Source organism: Chelmon rostratus, chromosome 5, assembly GCF_017976325.1.
Source record: "Chelmon rostratus isolate fCheRos1 chromosome 5, fCheRos1.pri, whole genome shotgun sequence".
NCBI classification, from domain to species: Eukaryota; Metazoa; Chordata; class Actinopteri; order Chaetodontiformes; family Chaetodontidae; genus Chelmon; species Chelmon rostratus.
In genome coordinates, this window is record NC_055662.1 from 20,721,794 (window position 1) to 20,742,238 (window position 20,445).

General features: G+C 39.9%; 1 protein-coding gene across 2 annotated transcripts; it reads left to right on the forward strand.

Moving 5' to 3' along the window:
* Nucleotides 1–10: 10 nt before the first annotated feature.
* Nucleotides 11–20,046, forward strand: kntc1 (kinetochore associated 1). Of its 2 annotated transcripts, none has more exons than XM_041936417.1 (61): nucleotides 11–445; nucleotides 704–824; nucleotides 1,135–1,250; nucleotides 1,445–1,523; nucleotides 1,678–1,755; nucleotides 1,846–1,880; nucleotides 1,970–2,080; nucleotides 2,609–2,702; nucleotides 2,993–3,045; nucleotides 3,160–3,272; nucleotides 3,399–3,453; nucleotides 3,544–3,642; nucleotides 3,732–3,775; nucleotides 3,876–3,941; nucleotides 4,056–4,131; nucleotides 4,330–4,455; nucleotides 4,618–4,784; nucleotides 4,900–5,011; nucleotides 5,171–5,314; nucleotides 5,402–5,458; nucleotides 5,571–5,642; nucleotides 5,750–5,869; nucleotides 6,286–6,429; nucleotides 6,530–6,625; nucleotides 6,798–6,901; nucleotides 7,008–7,110; nucleotides 7,194–7,328; nucleotides 7,412–7,531; nucleotides 7,926–7,998; nucleotides 8,341–8,408; nucleotides 8,493–8,794; nucleotides 8,965–9,137; nucleotides 9,613–9,713; nucleotides 9,962–10,106; nucleotides 10,227–10,283; nucleotides 10,396–10,559; nucleotides 10,717–10,821; nucleotides 10,922–11,050; nucleotides 11,394–11,510; nucleotides 11,613–11,722; nucleotides 11,867–12,083; nucleotides 12,220–12,309; nucleotides 12,396–12,561; nucleotides 12,943–13,001; nucleotides 13,118–13,334; nucleotides 13,416–13,489; nucleotides 13,568–13,778; nucleotides 14,442–14,554; nucleotides 14,672–14,727; nucleotides 15,038–15,116; nucleotides 15,204–15,328; nucleotides 15,443–15,578; nucleotides 15,710–15,805; nucleotides 16,056–16,112; nucleotides 16,501–16,555; nucleotides 16,962–17,025; nucleotides 17,486–17,615; nucleotides 17,725–17,814; nucleotides 18,962–19,116; nucleotides 19,344–19,446; nucleotides 19,694–20,046. In XM_041936417.1, the coding sequence occupies exons 1-61, from the start codon at nucleotides 308–310 to the stop codon at nucleotides 19,727–19,729; spliced, it is 6,651 nt and encodes a 2,216-aa protein (XP_041792351.1). In that variant the 5' UTR covers nucleotides 11–307; the 3' UTR covers nucleotides 19,730–20,046. The 2 variants fall into 2 exon arrangements, with proteins under 2 accessions (XP_041792351.1, XP_041792352.1); XM_041936418.1 differs by having other exon boundaries at nucleotides 3,879–3,941.
* The last annotated feature ends 399 nt before the right edge of the window (nucleotides 20,047–20,445 follow it).

Below are 20,445 nucleotides of genomic sequence, written 5' to 3' on the forward strand. Positions count from 1 at the left end.
AGTTGTTTGTTTCAGTAGAGTGGTGAGTTACCATAAACTGTAAATCGGTTGTAATCTGACAGGTTGTAGTTGTTTAGAGATATCAGCAGTTCATCTTAAATTTTGTAGGCCTCGTAGCTTTCGGTTGAACTCGGTAATAGCATAAACGTTAGCGTTATCACAACTTAACGTGACGTTAACGCGCATCTGAATTGATAACGTTAGCTAACCTGGCAACTATATGTCATATGAAGTAAATCACCCATATTGGAGGATATTTAGATGAAAAGAAAAGGTCACATTTCTTTATGTAACTCTGCTTCACGGAATGGCGATGTGGAGCGACGTTGAACTTTTGACCAACGAGGATACAAACACTGTCCGTTTCGGCAGTGTGTCAAGGGAAGAAAATGGTAGCGGCTTGTATCAGGTGGATACACTGGTCAAAATCTCCACGGCCAATGAGGTAATGAACGTCAATATTTACAGTACACGAACTTGAACATGCTCTTGTATCCCTGTTATTGTTACTACTGTTACACACCCACGTCCGCGGGGACAGTGAATAATTCTGGGCCCACTGGAAGTATATTGCCCCTTCCCTATTTTAAAAATTCTAGCATTACCTGCTCAAGAATTGTTAGTGTATCCGTTTAAGAACAGTCTGTCACTGTGTTACTGACAGCACTGATCAGTGATCGGATGGGAATGTTGGTTCTTGCAGGTGCAGGCAGACCCCCGTCTCTCATCGTCAAGTGGTTCAAACTGGAGCATTGTTGTTGCTGACAAGACAGTTATCCTGTTTGACCAAAGCTATCAGACCATCCTGCTGCTTCTTCACTTTGGTATACATCTCCATTTTGTGTTCATTCCTTCATCTTCTGTTTAGCATTTGTCACATTTCTGTTTGTGTCCTTTGAGATGGCCTACAGTTTGAGGCTGCATCCAAATCAGCTGGTCCAATGATTTGTTAAGATAACTGATGAACTTTCTCTATGTTAAGGCTGGTTATAGAGTCCGAACAGAATCAGTTTCAATATACTGTAAATTTTCGGTCACATGCCAGATTTCACATGGCAAAGTTCATGTCTTTGCTATCAATGCAGTTTGACCTTTCATCGCTGCTGTACATTAAAACCAAGATTCATTTTTCAGAAACTGATGTGGATGCCATTGATGTATGCCTGGGAGGACAGTTTTTGGTGGTCTGTGAAAGAAATGGAAACCTTCATTTGATCTATGTTCCACACAAGAGAATCCTACTCACCAGGGTATGAGTATTTGTTTTTACATATTCATAAGGCCTAGTAATGTAGGATTACATCAGATGTGATCACTCTGTGTCTGTCTTATACTGTTACCTGTCTGATTTTGCCTACAACACATACCAGCTGTAACAACAGTAGTTGCATGGTGTTTTTCACTTATGTGCAGTGGCATCTTGTGTGATTTTTTTGGTTTGTAGGTTTTGGTGGAGAAACCGTCCAGTGAAGATAAGAAAACATATCGCTATCTCATCATAGAGGAGGACAAGGCATCCTTGGGTAAAATTTCTGCATATGAGAAAAATGTGTTTTGAGAAATAAGGGTGGTAATGTGCACTGGAAACATGAAGCCATTTAAAATGTATTTGCTGGGTATTCTAAGTGTTTTTCTGAATCTGTGTTTTGCCAATTTGTTTTTTTTTTCTTTTGACAGGGATGTACCACGTGTTCCTTCTCATAAAGGATGGCTTTTTCCACATTACGAACCTTGCACTGGCAAAGATTGAGACAGGTATTAAAACATTGTTTTTGGTAGACCAAAAGTTTGGTTAGAGGCATTTTGTTGACCAAATTAAAAATCGTTCTCCTTATATCATCACAGCCATTGAAAAAATGGACATGAGTGCTTTGAAAGAGGTAAGTTAAGGCAATATTCTTTTCATGCTAGAGCAATATAATATTTTTTTAGAAGACCAGAAATATAATCACACTTTTCCTCAACTCAGCTCCAGTCTCTCATCAAGATAGACTTCTGCTCCACCAGAGATTACCATGATGAGGGCTGCAGTACAGCAGTGATGTTCAATCTGGGCAATGACATCCACTTAATGATCGGGGTCAGTGTTTTTGAGAGAAGTCTCAGTGATCTTTGTACCACCTGCAGTTATGATGCATTGGTTACAAGTGAATGCAAGCATATTTAAAGGATAAAATAACTACTTATTGATATTAGTACTTGTAATATCTATTGCTCACTGAAATAGATTTCTTACTGGTTTTGATTCTGTGACAAAGTTTGCATCTCACATCTGCACCTCTCAAGACATCTCAAAGCACGAGTTTCCAATATTTAATGTATATTAAGCATTCGTGCGCAGTACTTGCATAAAGATACTTGCAAGTTAAGATTTGCTGATGGAAAATCAACAGTCCCACTGCAGGGGTACAACACACGTAAGCAAACTAAGCATGTTTTGAAGTTAAATTGAAACCTGTCTTTAACATGATTTTGAGAAAAACTTTAAGCTTTGATTAATTGTGTTTGTATAAATAACCCTTTCTATGAATGATAGTTCCTCCTTATATAAAACACTTAAACAACATGTATTTCTTGATTTGTCACATTATTATTATTATTTTAACAGGGCGATAAAGAAAATGTCTTGACTCACTGGACAATGGACCCTCATCAGGCAAAGATGTGCCTCGCTCATTCTGTCAACAATAGCTTAATTCCAGGTAAGATCTTGCTTCATATACAGTATATAACTACACACTGTTAATGTTGCTTTGGTAAATGCTGAATATTTATTTATTACCTACATATCTATATATTTAACTTTTCTAATGGACATGTGATGACATGGGCAGGAATAAATACATAGTACAGTAAGTAGTTGAGTAAAAGAGAAAAGATTACAAACAGACAATGTGAAACATTTACATAACAAGAAAAAGGTTGAAATGCCTCTTTGAGTAGATTGTGAAAGTCTTGTAACATATGTTCTTCTTAAACGTTTACTTCAAAGGTGTGAGGAAGATGGTGGTGGTGGAAAATCTCTTGTACATTCTTGACACTGAGGTGAGTTCAGTGGTATCACCTCAGCTGTTTAACACACCATTGCATGAGGTTTGTTCAAAAGTATCTGAGGTTTACATGCAGTATGGATTGCTTTGTGTTTTTCTTCGGCCCCAGGATACCCTGAGTCTTTGGGACCTACATTTCCTTGTCATGATTCACTGTTGGCCAGATCTTGCCATTAATGACTTTGAACTCACAACGGAATGTGGCTCTGCCTCTATGGTGGCGTATGTATCAACGTTTTATAGCATACTATTGTTGGAAATATGCAGAGGGATGTGCTTCAATTAAACATGTTAAATAATAACATGTTAATGGTCTTGAAAATGTTTAATAATGTGTGTGTATCACAGCCAGGACAAGGGCAGCATGAAGATGATTACACTGACAAAGCAAGACAACAGTCAGGTAGCAGTACAACTCCTTTTGAAGAAACTATAAGAGATGATTATCTCAAGTCCTATTCTGAACTCCACATACCTGTTTTAAAATTTTCAGGTCAACTCACTGCAAATAAGATTTCTGCCCTCCATGACTGTTTGCTACTCTCTGGATGTCTCCTCAGTCTCCTGTCTTGTCCAGACAAAAATAAACATGGTAAGAAGTCAACACTAAATGGATTTAGATATTTCTACATGTTAACATTTCTGCACATTTAAGTCAATTCCTTTGTCCTCTTATTTTAGGATACGTTTTATTTAGTTGAGGGGATTTGTGAGAACCCAGAAAGGTAGGATATTTTTTGTATGATTGCTATGATGTTCAGCCAGTGAATGTTTGGTGTATGTTTTAAACTCTGAAGTGGGCTTTTTTTCTTATTCTTCATCAAGCAGTCGAGGAGAACCTGTATCTTCTGTTGTTGTCAGATGCTTCACAGAGGCTTTGCCTGAGAACAGGTACCTCATTTTAATTTGATGTGTTTCTATATAAGTGCAGTTTGTGTAACCGCACATCATGTGTCTGAATGATGTCAGTTTAATTGGATTTACTTGGCTTTTCTCTGTTCCCAGACTTAGCAGACTTCTTCACAAACACATGTTTGAAGAGGCTGAAAAGTTTGCCATCGCATTTGAGCTGGATTTAGAGGTACGTGTGTGTCTGTCTGTCTTGTAAGGAAAAGGAAATGTAATATGACTGTTGTGTGTTTTTTGAAATCAGTGGACAGTGGAATAAAATATGTTTGCTATTTACATTAATATTACGACTTATGAATAGCATTGCAGCTGGTTGTAATTTATTACCCCGACTGGGCTGTACAAAACTAACAATCCTATTTTCAATCAGCTTGTTTACAAGGTGAAGCTTGACTTTGTGCTGGAGCAGCTGGCCTCTGCATCAGTGGGTGGCTATGGACAGGATGTGTGGTCTGAACTTGTGGAGGAAGCCAAGACAAACCTGATGAAGATCACAGTCAGTGCAACAAAGTTGTTTTTGTAGAGTATTTAGTATAATCTCAATTTATAATCCAAAATGTTAATAAAACTGGACTTCTTGAGTTAGTCATAGGAAATTAAAATTATAATCAAGTATTTACCCCTTACTAATACAAGTAAAAAAAATTGTATTGTCCAGGATGAGCAGTATGTGGTGGAATACTGCCTCAAGGCTCCGTGGCCGACCTTCGAGACAGCAGAGAAGATGCTAAACCACGCTGCCACACGATACTCCTCCTTACAGATCCAGGAGGCCTTGGCCAGGCTGGCAACATTCTGTAGCCTGCATGGCCCAGAAAATTTCAAGTAAAGTCTAAGTCTAAGTGATGTCCTGTGTTGTTCAGTAGATTTTTCATATTGTGGTTGTTTTACTATGTACACTAGTGTGTGATTTTTAAGTATGTTATTCTGTCATCCATAGTGGTATTGCCTGGATTGAGTTTCTGAACAGCAATGACAATTTAGGAGACATTCTGACCCACCTAAGAGAAGGAGACTTGAAGGGTGCACAGCTCCTTTGGCTCAGATATGAGGTAACGAACTGCTTCATGCACTCATCGTACTGCCGTTTATCATCTATCATTAACTTGTCTTTTAATGCAGAAATGGAAAAACACGTAAAAACAATTGTGTGAGAAAATCATGTGTGTAAGTGTCAGTTGTGATGTTGTTACTGCTGTGTTTTTTGACAGGGACAAGTTGCAGCAGAGTTTGATGAGAGCAAGCTTGAAGCTGTGCTCGGTGCCATCCCAGAGGACCTGCCATCCCAAGACCTCTGTCCTTGGTTTAGGACAGTTTTTGTTCCTTTTGTGAGGAGAGTGCTTCGAACAGGACAGGTACTCTCTCAAGCCTGAAATACAATCACCATTACCTTGTTGTGCTGTGTTTTCAATAGTAAAAGTTCTATCTTTATGTGCTCATAGAAAATCCTGGCGAGATGGCTGGAGCAGAGGGCAAGGAATCTGGAGTTAACAGAAAAGGTAAAGAAAAAACTAATCTGGAAGTTCTTGATAATTGTGATGCTTGATAAAAGTATTAAAAGCTAAAATCAGTAGTTGAACCAATGACTATAAATGTAATCTGTTGTTCCAGGGTGCTTGGCCCCAGAACGGGTTGGACTTGGCAGTGCTTGGGCTACCCTCACTGTGGACATGGATGAAATCTGTAAATTAGCCATGTTTTTTTTTCATTCCCCCATGAGTGAGTTTTTGTGCCTTCACAATAATGATAAACCTGTTGCGTAAATTTATTTATTTGCATTTTTTTTTCAGGATGAGGATTATGGTGCAGAAGAGGTGGAGAACCTCAAGTCCCTGGTGTCCAACCTCCGTCAGCTCCTGGACCTCCACCAGAAATACAACTGCAGACTTTCTCTTTCAGTCTTTGAGAAGGTTTGTCTCTTATTAGTGACATAGTCTAATTACATTTGAGCTTCAGACAAATGTTTTTATTAAAATACATGCAAAAATGTGTGAACAATTACTTAAAAAAGGCTAAGTTTGGAACCATGTAGGGACTTGTCCACGCCAGTAGATGTCAGTGGAGAACTGGAGCGATCGCACCGTTTTATAGATATTATTGTTTACATTATATTTCATTATGAAAAAGAAAAAGTATCTTACTTTTAAGTACATTGTGGTGTTGTTTCTTTTAATAACAGTATATTTTAAGATGCTGTTACGTCCCCATATATGTACTGTATATGACGACATCATGTTCATGAGTGGTGTTTAATCCTGGTATATTTGAGTGGGGTTTGCATTGTTGTTTATATTTTAATGATATTTCTTCCTTGTGAATTTGAAAGGGAAGTGTACGGAGTGTTGCGTTCTTCATGCTGGACAAAGTGCCAGCTCCAGAGCTGATTGCAGCCACAGTGGAGAGAAGCATCCTGCCGTTTGCTGAAGAGCACAAGATTCCTTTTGATGAGCTGCTTCTACAGTATATCAAGGTGAAACTCCTCCTGTGCCAAGCCTATTTGAACGAAACATTGAATTTTCATAATGCCTGATGATAAGTGTCTCTCCTCTCAATCTGACAATCTTCACTAGGATCTGCTGGAGCGCTGCAGTTCTCAGACCACAACACTTTTCACAGAATGGGAAGCCAAAGCAGTGGCTGTGCTAGGCTGCATGACTGATACTGACGTAAGTTTCTATAACACCATTGTATTTACACACATGCTTAAAGTTTATGAGCACAAAAAGTTGTGTGAAAACCCACTATAATAGCAGCAGAAAAACCCAGTCAATAAGATGGTAAAAATTAGTAAAGTTTACTAGGATTTGTGAAATCTCATATTATTGTATTCCCTGCCAGCTGATGGTGGATGCTGTGCTGGAGATCATGCAGAAAGCTGTAGTGCCATGGAGTAATGTGGTAGAAAAACTCGTTCAGCAGTATCTAGAGATGGATGGACCAAAGTATGTTTACATTGTCCTCAACCACATTCCTTTATTTCATACTGTTTTAAAAATTTGGTGATATTAGCAGTTTCTATCTATGATTTTCTTCTGATATATTCCCCAGACAAGAGCTTTTAAAGGAAAGCTACCGTCTGATGGAGATCAGGAAACTTCTGAGGAGCTATGGGATCCGCAACTTCAACCTGTCTAACAGCACTCAAATTATGGTAATTTGCATTTGGTTATTTATGTGACATATGATCTCCACTGTGCCTGCTTATTAACGTCATATAATGTATATCTTCCCCAGACACTGATTAGATACATCCTGAAGCAAGACTTGCCAATGTCTTTAGAAGACTCCCTGACATTAGCTGAAGCATACAAGCTTTCAACCTCGCAGATAAATTACTTGTATCTCATCCAGCTGATTGGCCAGGGCAAGGTATGCTAATCTCTGTGAAAACATTTTGTTTCTTTTTATGTGTCCATGACATATTGATAGGAAGCCTTTTATGTTGCTTTCAGACTGAGGAATGCATGACTGTCCTGAAGAAGCTGTCCTCTGCAGAGGCGGAGTGTGTGATCGAGCGTCTCACATCCTGGGCTCGGCTGCAGCTGCAGGACAAAGACCACATATCTGATGAGGTGAGGAGAGTGAAGATGTCATATATAAATAAAAGGTTACTTGCACTTCATGTACTTGTATTGAAGTCTCAATTTTCTGGATGCGATTTCAAGGCCACTGTAGTCAGATGTTGTTGCATTTTAAGATGGTTTTAAGAATTAGCTGGCTGCTGCTGACAGATATTTGGTCTGATTTGTCAGGTTTTTCCTTGCCTGGCTGCCTTTTGCAGGGGGCCTGTAATTGCATTTTTACATGATACATTTATGATGCCTACACAGATAAAATCGTACTTGAGCCCTAAATCAATCATCATGTCATGACCTGAACATAAAAAGAAAACAGCGTTATGGTAGGAATACTGTATATTAATTCTGGCTTTTTGTATATGTCAATTTTCTGACCTGTCTTCACTAGCACAAAAAACACCAGATGGTCATCGCTCAGGTGACGGTGGACGCTCTGAAATACCTGCATATAATCCAAAAACGTAAGCATGTACTTGACACAATTATGAAACATGAACAGCAGAGTGGCGTAGGAAGTGTCCATTGTTCCGAAACCACACTTTCAGGTCCCTGTTGGCAAATATCCACCCAGCCGAGGTTTTTGTGTGAAGGTGTATTTCTCTTTCCTGCTCTGTAGTTGTAACCTCCTTGTGCTGGATGCCTCAGGAAAGTGTAGTTTGCTATATGCAGCAGTACGCCACACAAACAGATGCTTTGGAACACTTTCATTTAAAAACAGCTTACACACAAAGTTTAGGAAAAGAAATATCATAAACATGCACCTGAGCGTCCAGGACTGATACCAGGTTTCATGCTCTCTGCAGATGATGCTCTTAAAAGCATGGAGTGTGAAAACAACCTCATCATGTTCAAGGCCATCGCCCATCTACAGGTGACTTTCATTGAAGGAATGTTTTTAAATCTTATTCCAACTGTTCTTTAATCTGAGACCTGCAGTCCCTTTTCTTTTCTACAGGAGGACTTTGAAGTTTTCTTCACCCCCTCCAACTACGAGGATCCAAAAATCAGAAAACAGATTCAGGAGCGTCACATCACAGCCTATGAAAACACACGTGGTCGCCGTACTTCAAAGGGGAAGGCTACGACAACTCCAGTTGTGGCTAACGACCCTGATGGCAAGACCAAGACTATTTCCACAGAAGCTGGCTTGCGTCGTCTGGGAAGGCAGCTGCAGCGCACCGAACAGGAGCTCTGGTCTGATTTGGCCCTGCGAGCTCTACGAGTGGGAAAGGTGGACAAGGCCCTCAAGATCCTCAGGTTTGCATGTGTGGTTGTTGTGCTGTGTGTGTGAATCCTGGTGGGTCCTTTTTAAAACTATTGTTGAATTTGAATATTTCTGAATTTAGACAAAAAAATACCAACACTGTCCAGTGAGGCCTAATGGAGAATCTCCTGTTTTCTTTGTTCTCTTTCTATCACCTCTTCAGTGAGCTGTATGAACACCACTGTAACACCAGCACAGGGAAGGTTTTGTTCACTGCTGCCAAGACGTTATGCCAGATGCTGGAGGCAGATGTGCCCATGGTGCTTCCTGACGGCATGGATTTACCAGCAGTTATCCACGATCTGGCCTGCCAAGCCATCACTGTGTGCCACTCAGGTGAGGAACATGTGCAAACGTCAATGATGTTCACCAAATTTCATGTTGGTGAAATTGTTCAATTTTTTTAGATACCGTTTGTCTTCATCTTCTTTTGCTGTGACCTTGCAGTGAAAAATGAATACACATTTGTTAAGAAAACTACACCAGAAATTTGTCTTCAGTCTTAAACCCAGTAAAAAGTTAGTTACAATTAGTTACAAATCACACAGATAATACACAATCAGCACAGCTGTAAAACAAACAAATAGCGTTCTTTGCAATAGTTATCTGCTCTTGTTGAAGGTGCTGACTGGCTTCAGGACAACAGACAACCATTTTTACAAATCTAATAGAGCATCGAGTCTAAATAGTTCACATGAGACTTTTTTGTCTGTCTGTGCCGTCTCAGCCTGGCACCTCTCTTTTCCTTCAAATCATTTCTAAATTACAAAACCCAAAACCTCTAAAGTTGATATTGTAATGACTGTTACAGATCTGCTCCTGGACTGTCTGGAGCTTTGCAAGTGCACACGGATAGCTATGGACGTCTATCACCAGTGTCAGTTGTCAGACAACTATGGGTTTATAGCCAAGGTCAGTATCAGGTTTGTGCTTGATGTGTTATTTGTCTGCAGACACTTACATAAGCATCATTTCATCAATGGGATCAACTAGGTGAAATTTCTTAGCAGATTTAGATAGTATTTCCTATTTAATAAGATTTAAAAACGGCAAAGTAAAAAACAAATACATTAAAAAAATGTTCAAATACAAAATGAGCAAGTTGTAAAATTAACCAAAAGCATGAAATAAAACTTTATTTAAATTGTGTAATGTCACAGGATTTGACCTCGGAGGCAGAAAAAGATCCATGTTCTCAGTGGGGTCTGCAGGATGCTTTTAACGAAGATTGCATTGTTCTGGATCCTGTGTCTGTGCTTCCAGTCCAATATGAAATTACCAACTGCTTGTTACCTATTCCTCAGGGTAAGATGCTCAAATTAATCATCTATTCAGTGTCTGTTTAGGATTTCATCACCTTAGGCAGTCTACAGCTAACTTTTTCCATCAACTGTTTCATCAACTAATTCTTTCCCAATCTTGCAGATACCAAACTGTACCCACTGGACTGCTCCTGTCTGTCACACTGCTCATTTGAAGACGGTATGTGCTTAAGTGTATTTATCTATTTGTATATGAAGCTGTCTTTAAGTTTTTATATCTTGGAGTTATAATTTTGAAAGTTGACCTTGTGCCTTGCGTGGTCCACTTGCAGGGTCAAAATATCTGCCGCCCCTCCTGGGTCCCCTGTCCAACATGTTCCAGATGTTACAGGAGTGCAGTCAGCTGGAGCTGGCCCTCAGAGTGCTGGTCAACTCATATGGCAGCTGCCTGCAGCATGTCACCTCAAATGTTATGGATACAAAGCTCAGTGTGAAGGTATGGCTGCAACATATCCAGTGGTGCCGTCACTGCAACTTCCACATATGTTTCTGAAACAATTGTACAATAAGGTTGAGCTACTTGCTAGTAAACAAAAATAATTTTTAATGTTTGTACTGAAAATGTCACCCTAAACTGTTCACTCGTCTTTCAGCTTTATGATATCCAAGATCTTAACAAGTACAGTATATGCTTGAATGAACTTCGAAAGACAACAACGTCAGCTCTGAATGCTGTTGCTGTGGCTCTCTTGAACAAGGTGAGTCTACTGAGTCTGATGTCATGAGAGGGTAGTATCAAGGTTCCTTCATTTTTATATATTTTCAAATAACTGTGGCACTGTTTTCTATGGGCTGCAGGTGTTCAACTGGAGGGTGGTCGATTGTGATTTGGCTATTGGACTCTGTACGCTCCTCTCCAAAGCAGAAGTCTCCAAAATACTGTGGAAGGTTATTGACAACACCTGGCAAAACTATGACAAAATCTTGGTAGGCAGTTTTATTGCTTTTCTTCTGCACTTTATTGTCCAACCTTTTACTGTTTTAATAATGGAAATTAAAGAGAGAGAACCAGGCAAAAGGGTAAATACTGTTTCTGGAAATTAATGGAAGCAGTTCTTCTGTTCTTATTCTTATTCTCAATCTAAAATGGGAGCCTTTGAGATGTGTTTGTAGCCAAAGACACAAAGATTTTAAACTTTGTATACTGCAGCTTTAATGACCATTTCGACAAAATACATGACTAAACATCAAGCAGTTTGTTGGAAAATCAAGTATATACTCAGGTAATCTTCAACAAATCTAATGAGCGACTGCCTCTTGAATATTTCAGGCTGTGGCCAGGGTGGGGGCCAATCTCTGCTACTTATACAATGACGCGGAGGAACAAGAGAATTTTCTCTCTGTCATCACTGATGCTGAGTGGGGCATCAAGCTCGGCAAGTTGGAGGTGCGTGGATGAGCCACTTGATATTTAACAGGTGTCAGCCTCTCTTTACTCAACATGTAGTGTGACTTGACATTTGCCATGTCTGTCTCTGCTCTGTCTCAGATATCCATCCAGCCAGTGTTCCGTCAGCGGCCAGAGATGAAGAGTAGTCTGATCCCTGATCTGGTGAAAAACAGGAGGATCACCCCAGACATAATCCTCCAGTACTGCAGGTCAGCTGCTTGCTGCACAGTGTCATGTTCTTCCATCTGTTTCAACGTGGAATATGAAATCTCATTTTTGGTCCAAACTGTGTTTAAGTGTCCACCACAAGCCTTCCTGCCTGTGCTAAAAATCATCCTCCCCTTCATCTGCAGCACCTTTGGTCTAGACTGTGACCGTGTGATCAACCAGTACGTTACCACCTTGCTGCTGGTCCAAGAGGACGAGGAAGGTGCAGGTGACCCGGGTACAGGCCAAGAAGCGATGCAGCCTCTGTGTCATACAGATGTGCTGGAGAGAGTCCTGCAGATTCTCCCAATGTTACACAGCACCAGCGAGCTCTCAGAGAGTCTCAGTGCTGCCATATTCAAGGTTTGTGCAAGTGGACAAGCAGGACAAGTCTGAACTCCACCTCTGAAAGAGGTTTATAGTCGTAGTAAATGTTTCTATACCAAACAAAATGAAAGTCTGGCTATTCAGCTAATACATGAATGCCTTTCTCATGCAGCTCAGCCCTTACAACTATGACAGGATCGAAGTAGTGCTGAAGATCATACAAGCTGCAGATCAGAATGTGACAAGCTTTTCCATTAGCCAGGTAAAACAAAAGCACATTCAAATGAAATAGCTCTTGCCCTCAAAATGTATTGTGCAGACTAGCAACCAGTGTCTTTTAATCCACAGGCAATGGGCCTCCTTCAGCACCTGAAGTCCTACAAGAGAGTCTCTCCTGCCTCAGACTTGGAGAACACATATTTTCTGGAAAACAGCCTTCTGCCAAACCCCCTGTCCAACAGCAGACTGCCCTTCCACCTTCTTATGCAGACCAAACATTACTGGAAGATTATCTGTAAGTTAGCCACTGTAGTAAGTCTTATTTCCATCCTTCAGTATTATTGCTGACAAAGTCAAGCTACTCAGATTTTATAGTATGCTCTGGTTGCTTCTTGGTATCAAGTGGAGTCTAAAAGGAAGGAATGTCTCTTTTGTCATTTGAGGTCATAACATTAATTCAGACATTTTCACCACTTGTGGGTCAGATTGCAGTGAGTTCCTCAAGTGAGTCATAGATGTAACTTTAAATTCTTGTAATTGTGTTTGCCATGCAGCACTTCTTTGTCAAGCTCCAGTTGGCAGTGCATGTGTCTTTTTTAAATATGTATAAATTAGTTACATTTTTTGTAATTAGGATTTGGTGAGATGTGTAACTAAAATATTTTTCTGTGTTTAGCTCCTGAGCTTACTGAGGAGACCTTCCCTACACTTCTTCTCATTAGCAAACTGATGAAGGTAAAGCACACTAATCTAAAAAGCAGCTTTTGCTCTATATAATTATAAAAATGCTAGATTTATCCATAAAGTCTGATTTTTATTCAGGTTATTCAAACCGTTGTGTCTCATTCCAGGTGAACCTTGACAAGTTATACATGTCTGCAGCAAACCACGTGTTTGAGAAGAAGATGAAACCTTCACTCTTAGAGCAACGAAAAAAGGGTCAGGGGCATGGCTACAATAAGGAGACTTTCAAGGTGGCCAAGACCATGATGAAGTACATCCAGTGTATCCAGAGTCCAGAGTGGGCCGCTGCCACAGCCCACAAGATCACCCAGGAGCTTCCACCAGGTCTGACCTGCAGATTACCTACTGCCACTACACTGCTCATGTGTCTGTATGCATGTACTGAATTGTTTCCTGCTTCCTCAGGCTATGAGAAGACACAGTCACTTAGGTTCTGCTTATCTCTTGGAGATGCCTGGCTGAAAGATCCAAACCTTGAGGTCAGTTTTTGTGATTTTTGCCCCCAGAAATTATGTAGCGAATATTATCATTATTTTCTGTCCTATAATCCTGAGCAGGAGGCAGCGCGGGCCAGAGGGGAGACCTTTCTGTCCAAGCTGAAGCTGCAGTTCCAGCGCTCAGCCACTGAGAATACCTTGATAACCAGCCAGCTGAACAGCCCAGAGTATCTGAAACTGACTGGGCTGCCGGCCCGGCTCATAGTGGCCCTGTATGAGCATAGCAGTGTGGAGCGGCACTACAGAGACACAGGAGGTCGAACTTATGCTGGTGAGCATGCTTTGAGACAGCAGTCTCCTGTAGAAGCTGAAGTAAAGCAATATTCCTCTATAAGACCAGTCTTATTTTCTTTAGCACTTGATGTTTAACTACTAGTTCCTTGCCTGGCATTGATTAAACCCCTAAGAACCCATCTCTGTTGTTACATGTTTAGAAATTTTGTGTTTTTAATGTGAGGAAATCACTTCATGCCTTAGAATGACATGTGGCAAAACCAGTCTGTTTTTACAAGCCCAAGTTTCCTATGTCTTGCATCCTTAGAATTAGTCCCTGCCATCATTTGGCAGAGACGTGTCTGTCTGTTGTTGGTTATTGAGGTATGTTTCGTATAAAACCCTGGCTGAATCCATGTTTTTGAGACTGGTCATTGGTTCCTGCAGTTCCAAAATGTAAATCTGCATCCATGATGTTGAATGCTTATTTCACTAATGATACTGTATGTCTTGTAGCATGTAAAAAAGCCCTGTATGGACATGTTAACAAGGTTAAAAACTTGATTTCACAGGGGCCTTTAGTGTTGTATTATCCATTTAGCTTTGTTGAAAGTTGTTTTCTACTTATTAATACCACACGATCCTGCTTCATAATGCATGCTAAAATTGTTCGATATATTGTTGATGTTGATGTTGATTTGTATCATTTGCCTCTGAGCAGACATACATGCAGTGGTTCAGGAAATAGCCACCATCAACAGTGTGGATGTCCTAAAAATCCGCAACATGATGTTGGAAAAATGGATCTGCAAAACAGGCCCTGCTGTTAGCAAGGTTTGTCACGCTGAGCTTAGCCTCATTTTTATTAGCTAGCCATGATTTCTGTTCATCACCGGCTTACACTGTGTCCATCGTGCAGACTTCTAACAAAACATTTTTTCTTTCATAAAGGATATTGGAAATTACGAATGTGTCAGCAACATCGAGGAGGACCCAGACTTAATGAGGTAGAGACGCCACTGTTAATTTTTGCAGCAATTAATTGCATTAATTGTTTTATTAAGAATCAAAATTCAATAATAAAAATGTCTCTTTACCACTATCTGTTTTTAAAAATAGTGTTGAGTGATCATTGAGCTCAAAAAAATTCTGTTGAAAATGATTGCATGGAAGTACATTTGTAGAGTGCTTTTTTTGTACTGCACAGCATGTGCAGTGAAAAACTGTTTTATTTAACATCCGCAATGATAGGGCAAAGAGTTGTAACACCAAAATGTATCTGCTTCTCTATTCTTTGTGGTTATTTGATGCTCTCAGGGTGGTGCACATGCTGCAGTCCTGCCCCATGGATGATGCTGTCCGTCTTCTAAACCCTATCCTATCTGCCGAAACCTGGGTCAGTAATATATTGCAACAAGTCAAAATTGGACAAATTGTCAGACAGAAAAGTGGCTGATGTCTGCTTTTGGATTTCCTCCTCTAGCCCCTCAGCACTTCTGGGCCTCGTCTGACCTTCTGTCATCGAACTCGAGCGCTGCTGTGTCTCGTGCGCCTCGCTGATGCGCCCACTCTGGAGGCTCATTTGCAGATCCCCAGGACCAAAATTCAGTAAGCGGCCTGGGAAATTTGTTTAATAACACTAATGGAATAATTATGTGCTAAAGTTAAGGTTTAAGGAGTGTGTAAGATGTGTAAATGCTTCTGTTTTATATTTCCATGCAGATATTACCTAAAGTGCTACATCTTTGTCTCTCAACTGGAGGCACTAAACATCCCTTACACAGTGCAGTCATTCCTCAGTAGTCCCAAAGAGGGCTTGGTGAAAGGACTGTGGAAGAACCACAATCACGAGCCACAGGTAATTACTAACTGAAAACGTTAAATCTATTCCAGCTAGTTCCCTCATTACCTTACTTCACTTTGTTGGAAATGCTGCACACAGCACTCAAACTGCACACAAGAAAACTGAGGCACCCTTTGTCCTTTCAGGCAGTGCGGTTGGTGGCAGACCTGTGCTTGGAGTATCAGGTTTACGACCCTCAGCTGTGGAACAGTCTGCTTCAGAAGCTGCTGGGCTTCAGCTTGGTGAGGGGACGCGCACCGGAGGGACCTTTTTTATTCACACAATGAGTCTGAATTTCAAGATGTCAAATTCTATGAGAAAAAGAAAGTTAACACAGAATCTCACTCATAAATGATGTCTATTTAATTTTTCTCCAGTCTTTGTTAAATTGTTGAAGGGGATGAATTGCTCAACATCCATAAATACATTGTATAAAGATAGCTCAAGCCAAGTGTGTTGAAATAAAACTTTCGTGCATGTTTTCCTCCTCAGATCAGCCACCTCCAGAGGGTGCTAGAGGCGGTAGTGGCTGTGCCGGCTCTGTGGGAGGTAATGTTCATTGTAGTTCATTGCTTTTATTTATTTATTTTACATTTTCATAAGTAAAGTAAATTGTAAAAAGTCTACATGATAAATGTCTTTATTGTTTCAAAACATCACAAGAAAATATTTCAAATGCAACCTGCACCAGAGCCAGTGCTCAACTGCTCTTTATTTAATAGATTCAGTAAAGACAGGAAATGGGGGTAGATAGATAGATAAGACTGTTATATTAATTAACTGCTCGCCCACCAGACGTCTTACTGGAGCAGACGTTGAGCCAAAAATGAAAAGGCCTCCAGCCATCACTGCTACAACACGGCTCAGAATACTGTATGACTCGTCACAATAGAGAAAGGATGCAAAGTTAATTTTCTTTTGTAAATTTTCTCCCCAGATTTCTAGTTTCTCCAGGACCTGGAGGAGTATGATACTGGCACCTTTTGTCTCAGGTACTAAGTTTATCATAGTCAATTCACTTCCATTAACGGAGTGGATTTATGCGTCTTGATGCTAACCGATCTTTATTATGCATTATTTTGGCAGAATAATTTTTAGTGATCGGCTAGAAGGTTATTCATCTTTGTTTTATATACCTGAATGCCAGAAAGTGGCAAATGATCAATACTTATATCTGTTTCCTCTCTACTTATGCCAGCTAGGAAAGAAACTTATTTCAGAAATACTGAAACATTTAACTAATAAGTTAAATACTGGGAAGATGATGATAGTTAGTAGTAAATGAACTTAATTTTGCATGTTTTTAATGAAGCCTCTTAATTTTGATATGCACATTTCCACTATTCAGTGTGTTGCTTGAGTGCTCCTGACCGTCGTTATTTGTTTTCTTGGTGACAGCTTCTGTTCCTCTGAGTCCTGATCAACAGGCAACACTCTACAGGACCTTTGTTCTCCTCCTCAAGTATGCTTTACTCATCTTCAACCGTTTACCACCAACTGTTCTACATGCTTGGACTATGTAGAGCTTTCACTGACTGCTACTACTAGAATACAAACATTCAGTACATGTACTGATAGACTGAACTGTTGTCTTTTCGGCTGTCTTTTCCATTCAAAAACTATACTCGAACCCAGTACACTGTATGGCATAGTATACAACTGAGAACTTCAAAATTTGATTTCAAAGCAGCCTGACAGTTCAACAGTGATAGGTAATCTTTTTTACTTAATATCCAAAGCCAAATTTCAAACTACTCAATTTGTTTGAATTTTGGTTGTACGCCACTTTAATCTGTTTAATTCACCCAGGTTTGATTTACTGAATGGTGGCATTTATTTATGAAAAAAGGCAGTGATGACATGAATAGTAGGTAATATTCATACTTATTCTAAGTGTCCTGCTGTTCATCTTTCCTGTCAAGGTGCCCTTTCCTGTTGAGTCTGGACCTAATAGGAATTGCCAATCGCTTTGCACAGTTCAATCTGCCCGCCTTTGCCCTGGGAACTCTTCTTCTCATACCGTGTGCCAATAAAAAGGCACAGCAGATCCAGGTGAGTGTGTCCATGTCAATAAATGTGAGAAGGAACCATTTGGAAAATCTGTATCTTTTATGGCCAAACACAACCACAGTGTCATGACCATCACTGTTGCTGTTTGCAGGGCTTTCTGTCTGCCTGTAACCCAGTCGCTGTTCTTGAGCAGGTGGAGGAGCTTATGAACACAGGGGAACTGGCTGGAATTCCCTCACAGGTTAGATGTCAGTTTAGGTTACATGTGACTTTCCACTCGTTTCTTCCTTCAAAACTTCCTTCCTTCAAGCTTTTTTATTTAAAAAAAAATATTCTGTAAATGTATTTCAATTTGTAAAAGCTGGAAACATCAATAAACTCATTTGTTCAAAAAAAAAAAAAACTTCTCTCAGCGCTTTACACTTTACTTGACACTTTATCTTCGCTCAGTGCCAGCACTTGAACTGAAACCTGAAGTTCTTTCAGTACTTCGATTCTAACCTCTATTTCAGGACCTTTAAGTATTTGTTTTTTGAGTGCAACTTTAATTCTCAGTATTTTAGTTATTTCAAATTGGCGGGTGTGTGTGTCTCTGTTAGTGTGCATGTGTGTGTCAGCCGCAGAATGGATAAAGGTGTTAAAGAGTTTCAGCAGAGTGGGGACATTTTGGGCGGTCCTCACAACTGGCTATTTGACGTGTTTGGACCGTATTACCCCATGCTCTCTGTGTAATTGAGTAGTGGGAGCACCTATTTTTACAATTGGTTTGGTGTTGTATGAGAGCGCTCCAGCCACAAAACGGGCTGCAGTGTAATCCCACTGTAAATTTATGCAATGTCAGTGTACGTTCACTAAAAGTGCTTGTTTTTAACACTGACAGGCTCAGATTATTATTCCAAGTGTCTGACATACGTTTTCGTTAAAGAGTAAGATCCTTTTTGTTTAATCAGAAACAGCTGTTACATCCTCTCATCAAAGCTAAAGTCATTTTATCATCGTAAAACACCGAATCTGGAGAGGAACAAGAGTGAGGACATCAGAGAAGCAGTGGGGGAAGACAGTGTGCAGAGCCAGAATATTTTCACATCTAACTTGGGAATTATTTTCACCGTACATTATAACCAGAGAGATTTCAGTGTGTCGGACCTTAACAGATTTTCCCAGTTTGAAAAAAAAAAGCAGCTGGTTGCGTGACTCCTGTCCGTTATGCGGTGCATTCACTGCAGCAGCTCAGGCCCACATAGCTACCTCAGTAGTTCTGCTTCTTTTTTTTTTCTAAACATTCAAATTTAGAGTTCTCGTTAACACCTTTAGTGAACACTGATGGTGTCTTGTTATCAGCCACGGAAACAGTACACTGTTAAAACGTTACCTCCCTGTTTCCTCAGATCAGGGAAACTGTATTGAGTTTCATCAGTGAAAATGGACAGCACCAGAAACTGTTCAAGACGAAACACTTCAAGAGTCTGAAGAGGCTGGTTGTGTCGAGTGGGCAGCCTACCCAGGTGAAAAACTTGGTGGACTACATGATCAGCCAGAACTGGTGAGTCTTTATTTATTTTTCATGAGTCAATAAATAACAACATGCTGATAACTGACAAAGGGAAATGTCAAATATCTGCTGTTCATTCTTCAGCGTGAAGCAAAAGGAAATTGTCACTGTTGAGATATGTTGATATGATGACCCCCCCCCCCCCCGTATACATTTAACCCTTTTTCAAATGTGAAATTTGACTTCTGCATATCAGATTCTTTTAATCTGCTCTTCAGTCAGGATGATGCCGACTCACTCGCTCGTGAGTACATGAAACACAGAGAGCAGCAAAGAGGGAAAACGCTGGCAAACGGCTCACCTTCACCAAGATGCATGAAGGTAACTGAAGCTGATATCCTGGACCCACTTTAGTCTGCATTACAGTGGAGAATAAACACCACAAAGAGATCAATATGATTAATCAACCTTGGGTTTGATGACATTAAAATACTATTTATTTAGTATTAATTGAAGTAGTTGTTTTCATCTTATTAGTTCAGATTGTGTTCCTTTTCTGTTTCACCATTATCACTGTGATTATTGATCTGCTATACAAAATGTCAGCCTACTTTAATTTATTTTTCAGGAGTTTCTCAACGTGCAAAATGGAGTTTCGGGATGAACTGACACTATTTCTGCAGCTGTATTTATGAATTCTCACTTTTGTCTTTGGCTGAGATTTGCACTTAACGTATGTGTTTCAATTGTTCACTTAATATTTGAATCGATGCTTTTCATTAGAGGAATTTCTTGAAAAAAAATCTTAGTGTAAAATCAGCAGACTATTGATCTTTATTTTCTTTTCCTCCTGGCTTGTTAATGGTAATATGTATATTATTGTAATCGCTGACTGACATGCAGCAGAAGGAACAGTTTTGTGAATGCATGGGATAACAACTTGCATGTCAGCAAATAAAGTAACTTTAAATGTCAAAAGTATACTCTAGTTTGTGTGTCTCTAGTTTCTAGTTTGCCTCGGTGCATGTACAGGAATAAATTGAAGTATAAAAAACTTTAGTAGGCTCATGGCTGTGCAAAATACCCTGCCTTAGTACAAATTTAGAAATCACATTTAATGAGTACCTTTTGGCATCTGTGTCATTTCTAATTTAAGAGCTGATTTTATGCAGTCATACAACCCACATGATGTTTCTATAAGGAAGCAGACAACCACACTGAGGTTCTGAAGTGAATTTTACAGATCCTGATATCTCTGACTGGTTTGATTAATACAAGATTTGTATCCTAAAACAAGGACATACTGCTCTGTGCATTTTGTCATTATGGGTGAAAATTAAACTTTGTCAAGTCATCATCAGTGAGTGCATACAGACACAA

Excerpts from the sequence above, each read along its gene's own strand:
- kntc1 (XM_041936417.1), top strand. The coding sequence starts at position 308 with ATGGCGATGTGGAGCGACGTTGAACTTTTGACCAACGAGGATACAAAC. Across the intron at positions 1,524-1,677 it reads GGAGGACAAGGCATCCTTGG|GGATGTACCACGTGTTCCTT; the intron begins GTAAAATTTCTG and ends TTCTTTTGACAG. Across the intron at positions 15,117-15,203 it reads TCCTATCTGCCGAAACCTGG|CCCCTCAGCACTTCTGGGCC; the intron begins GTCAGTAATATA and ends TTCCTCCTCTAG.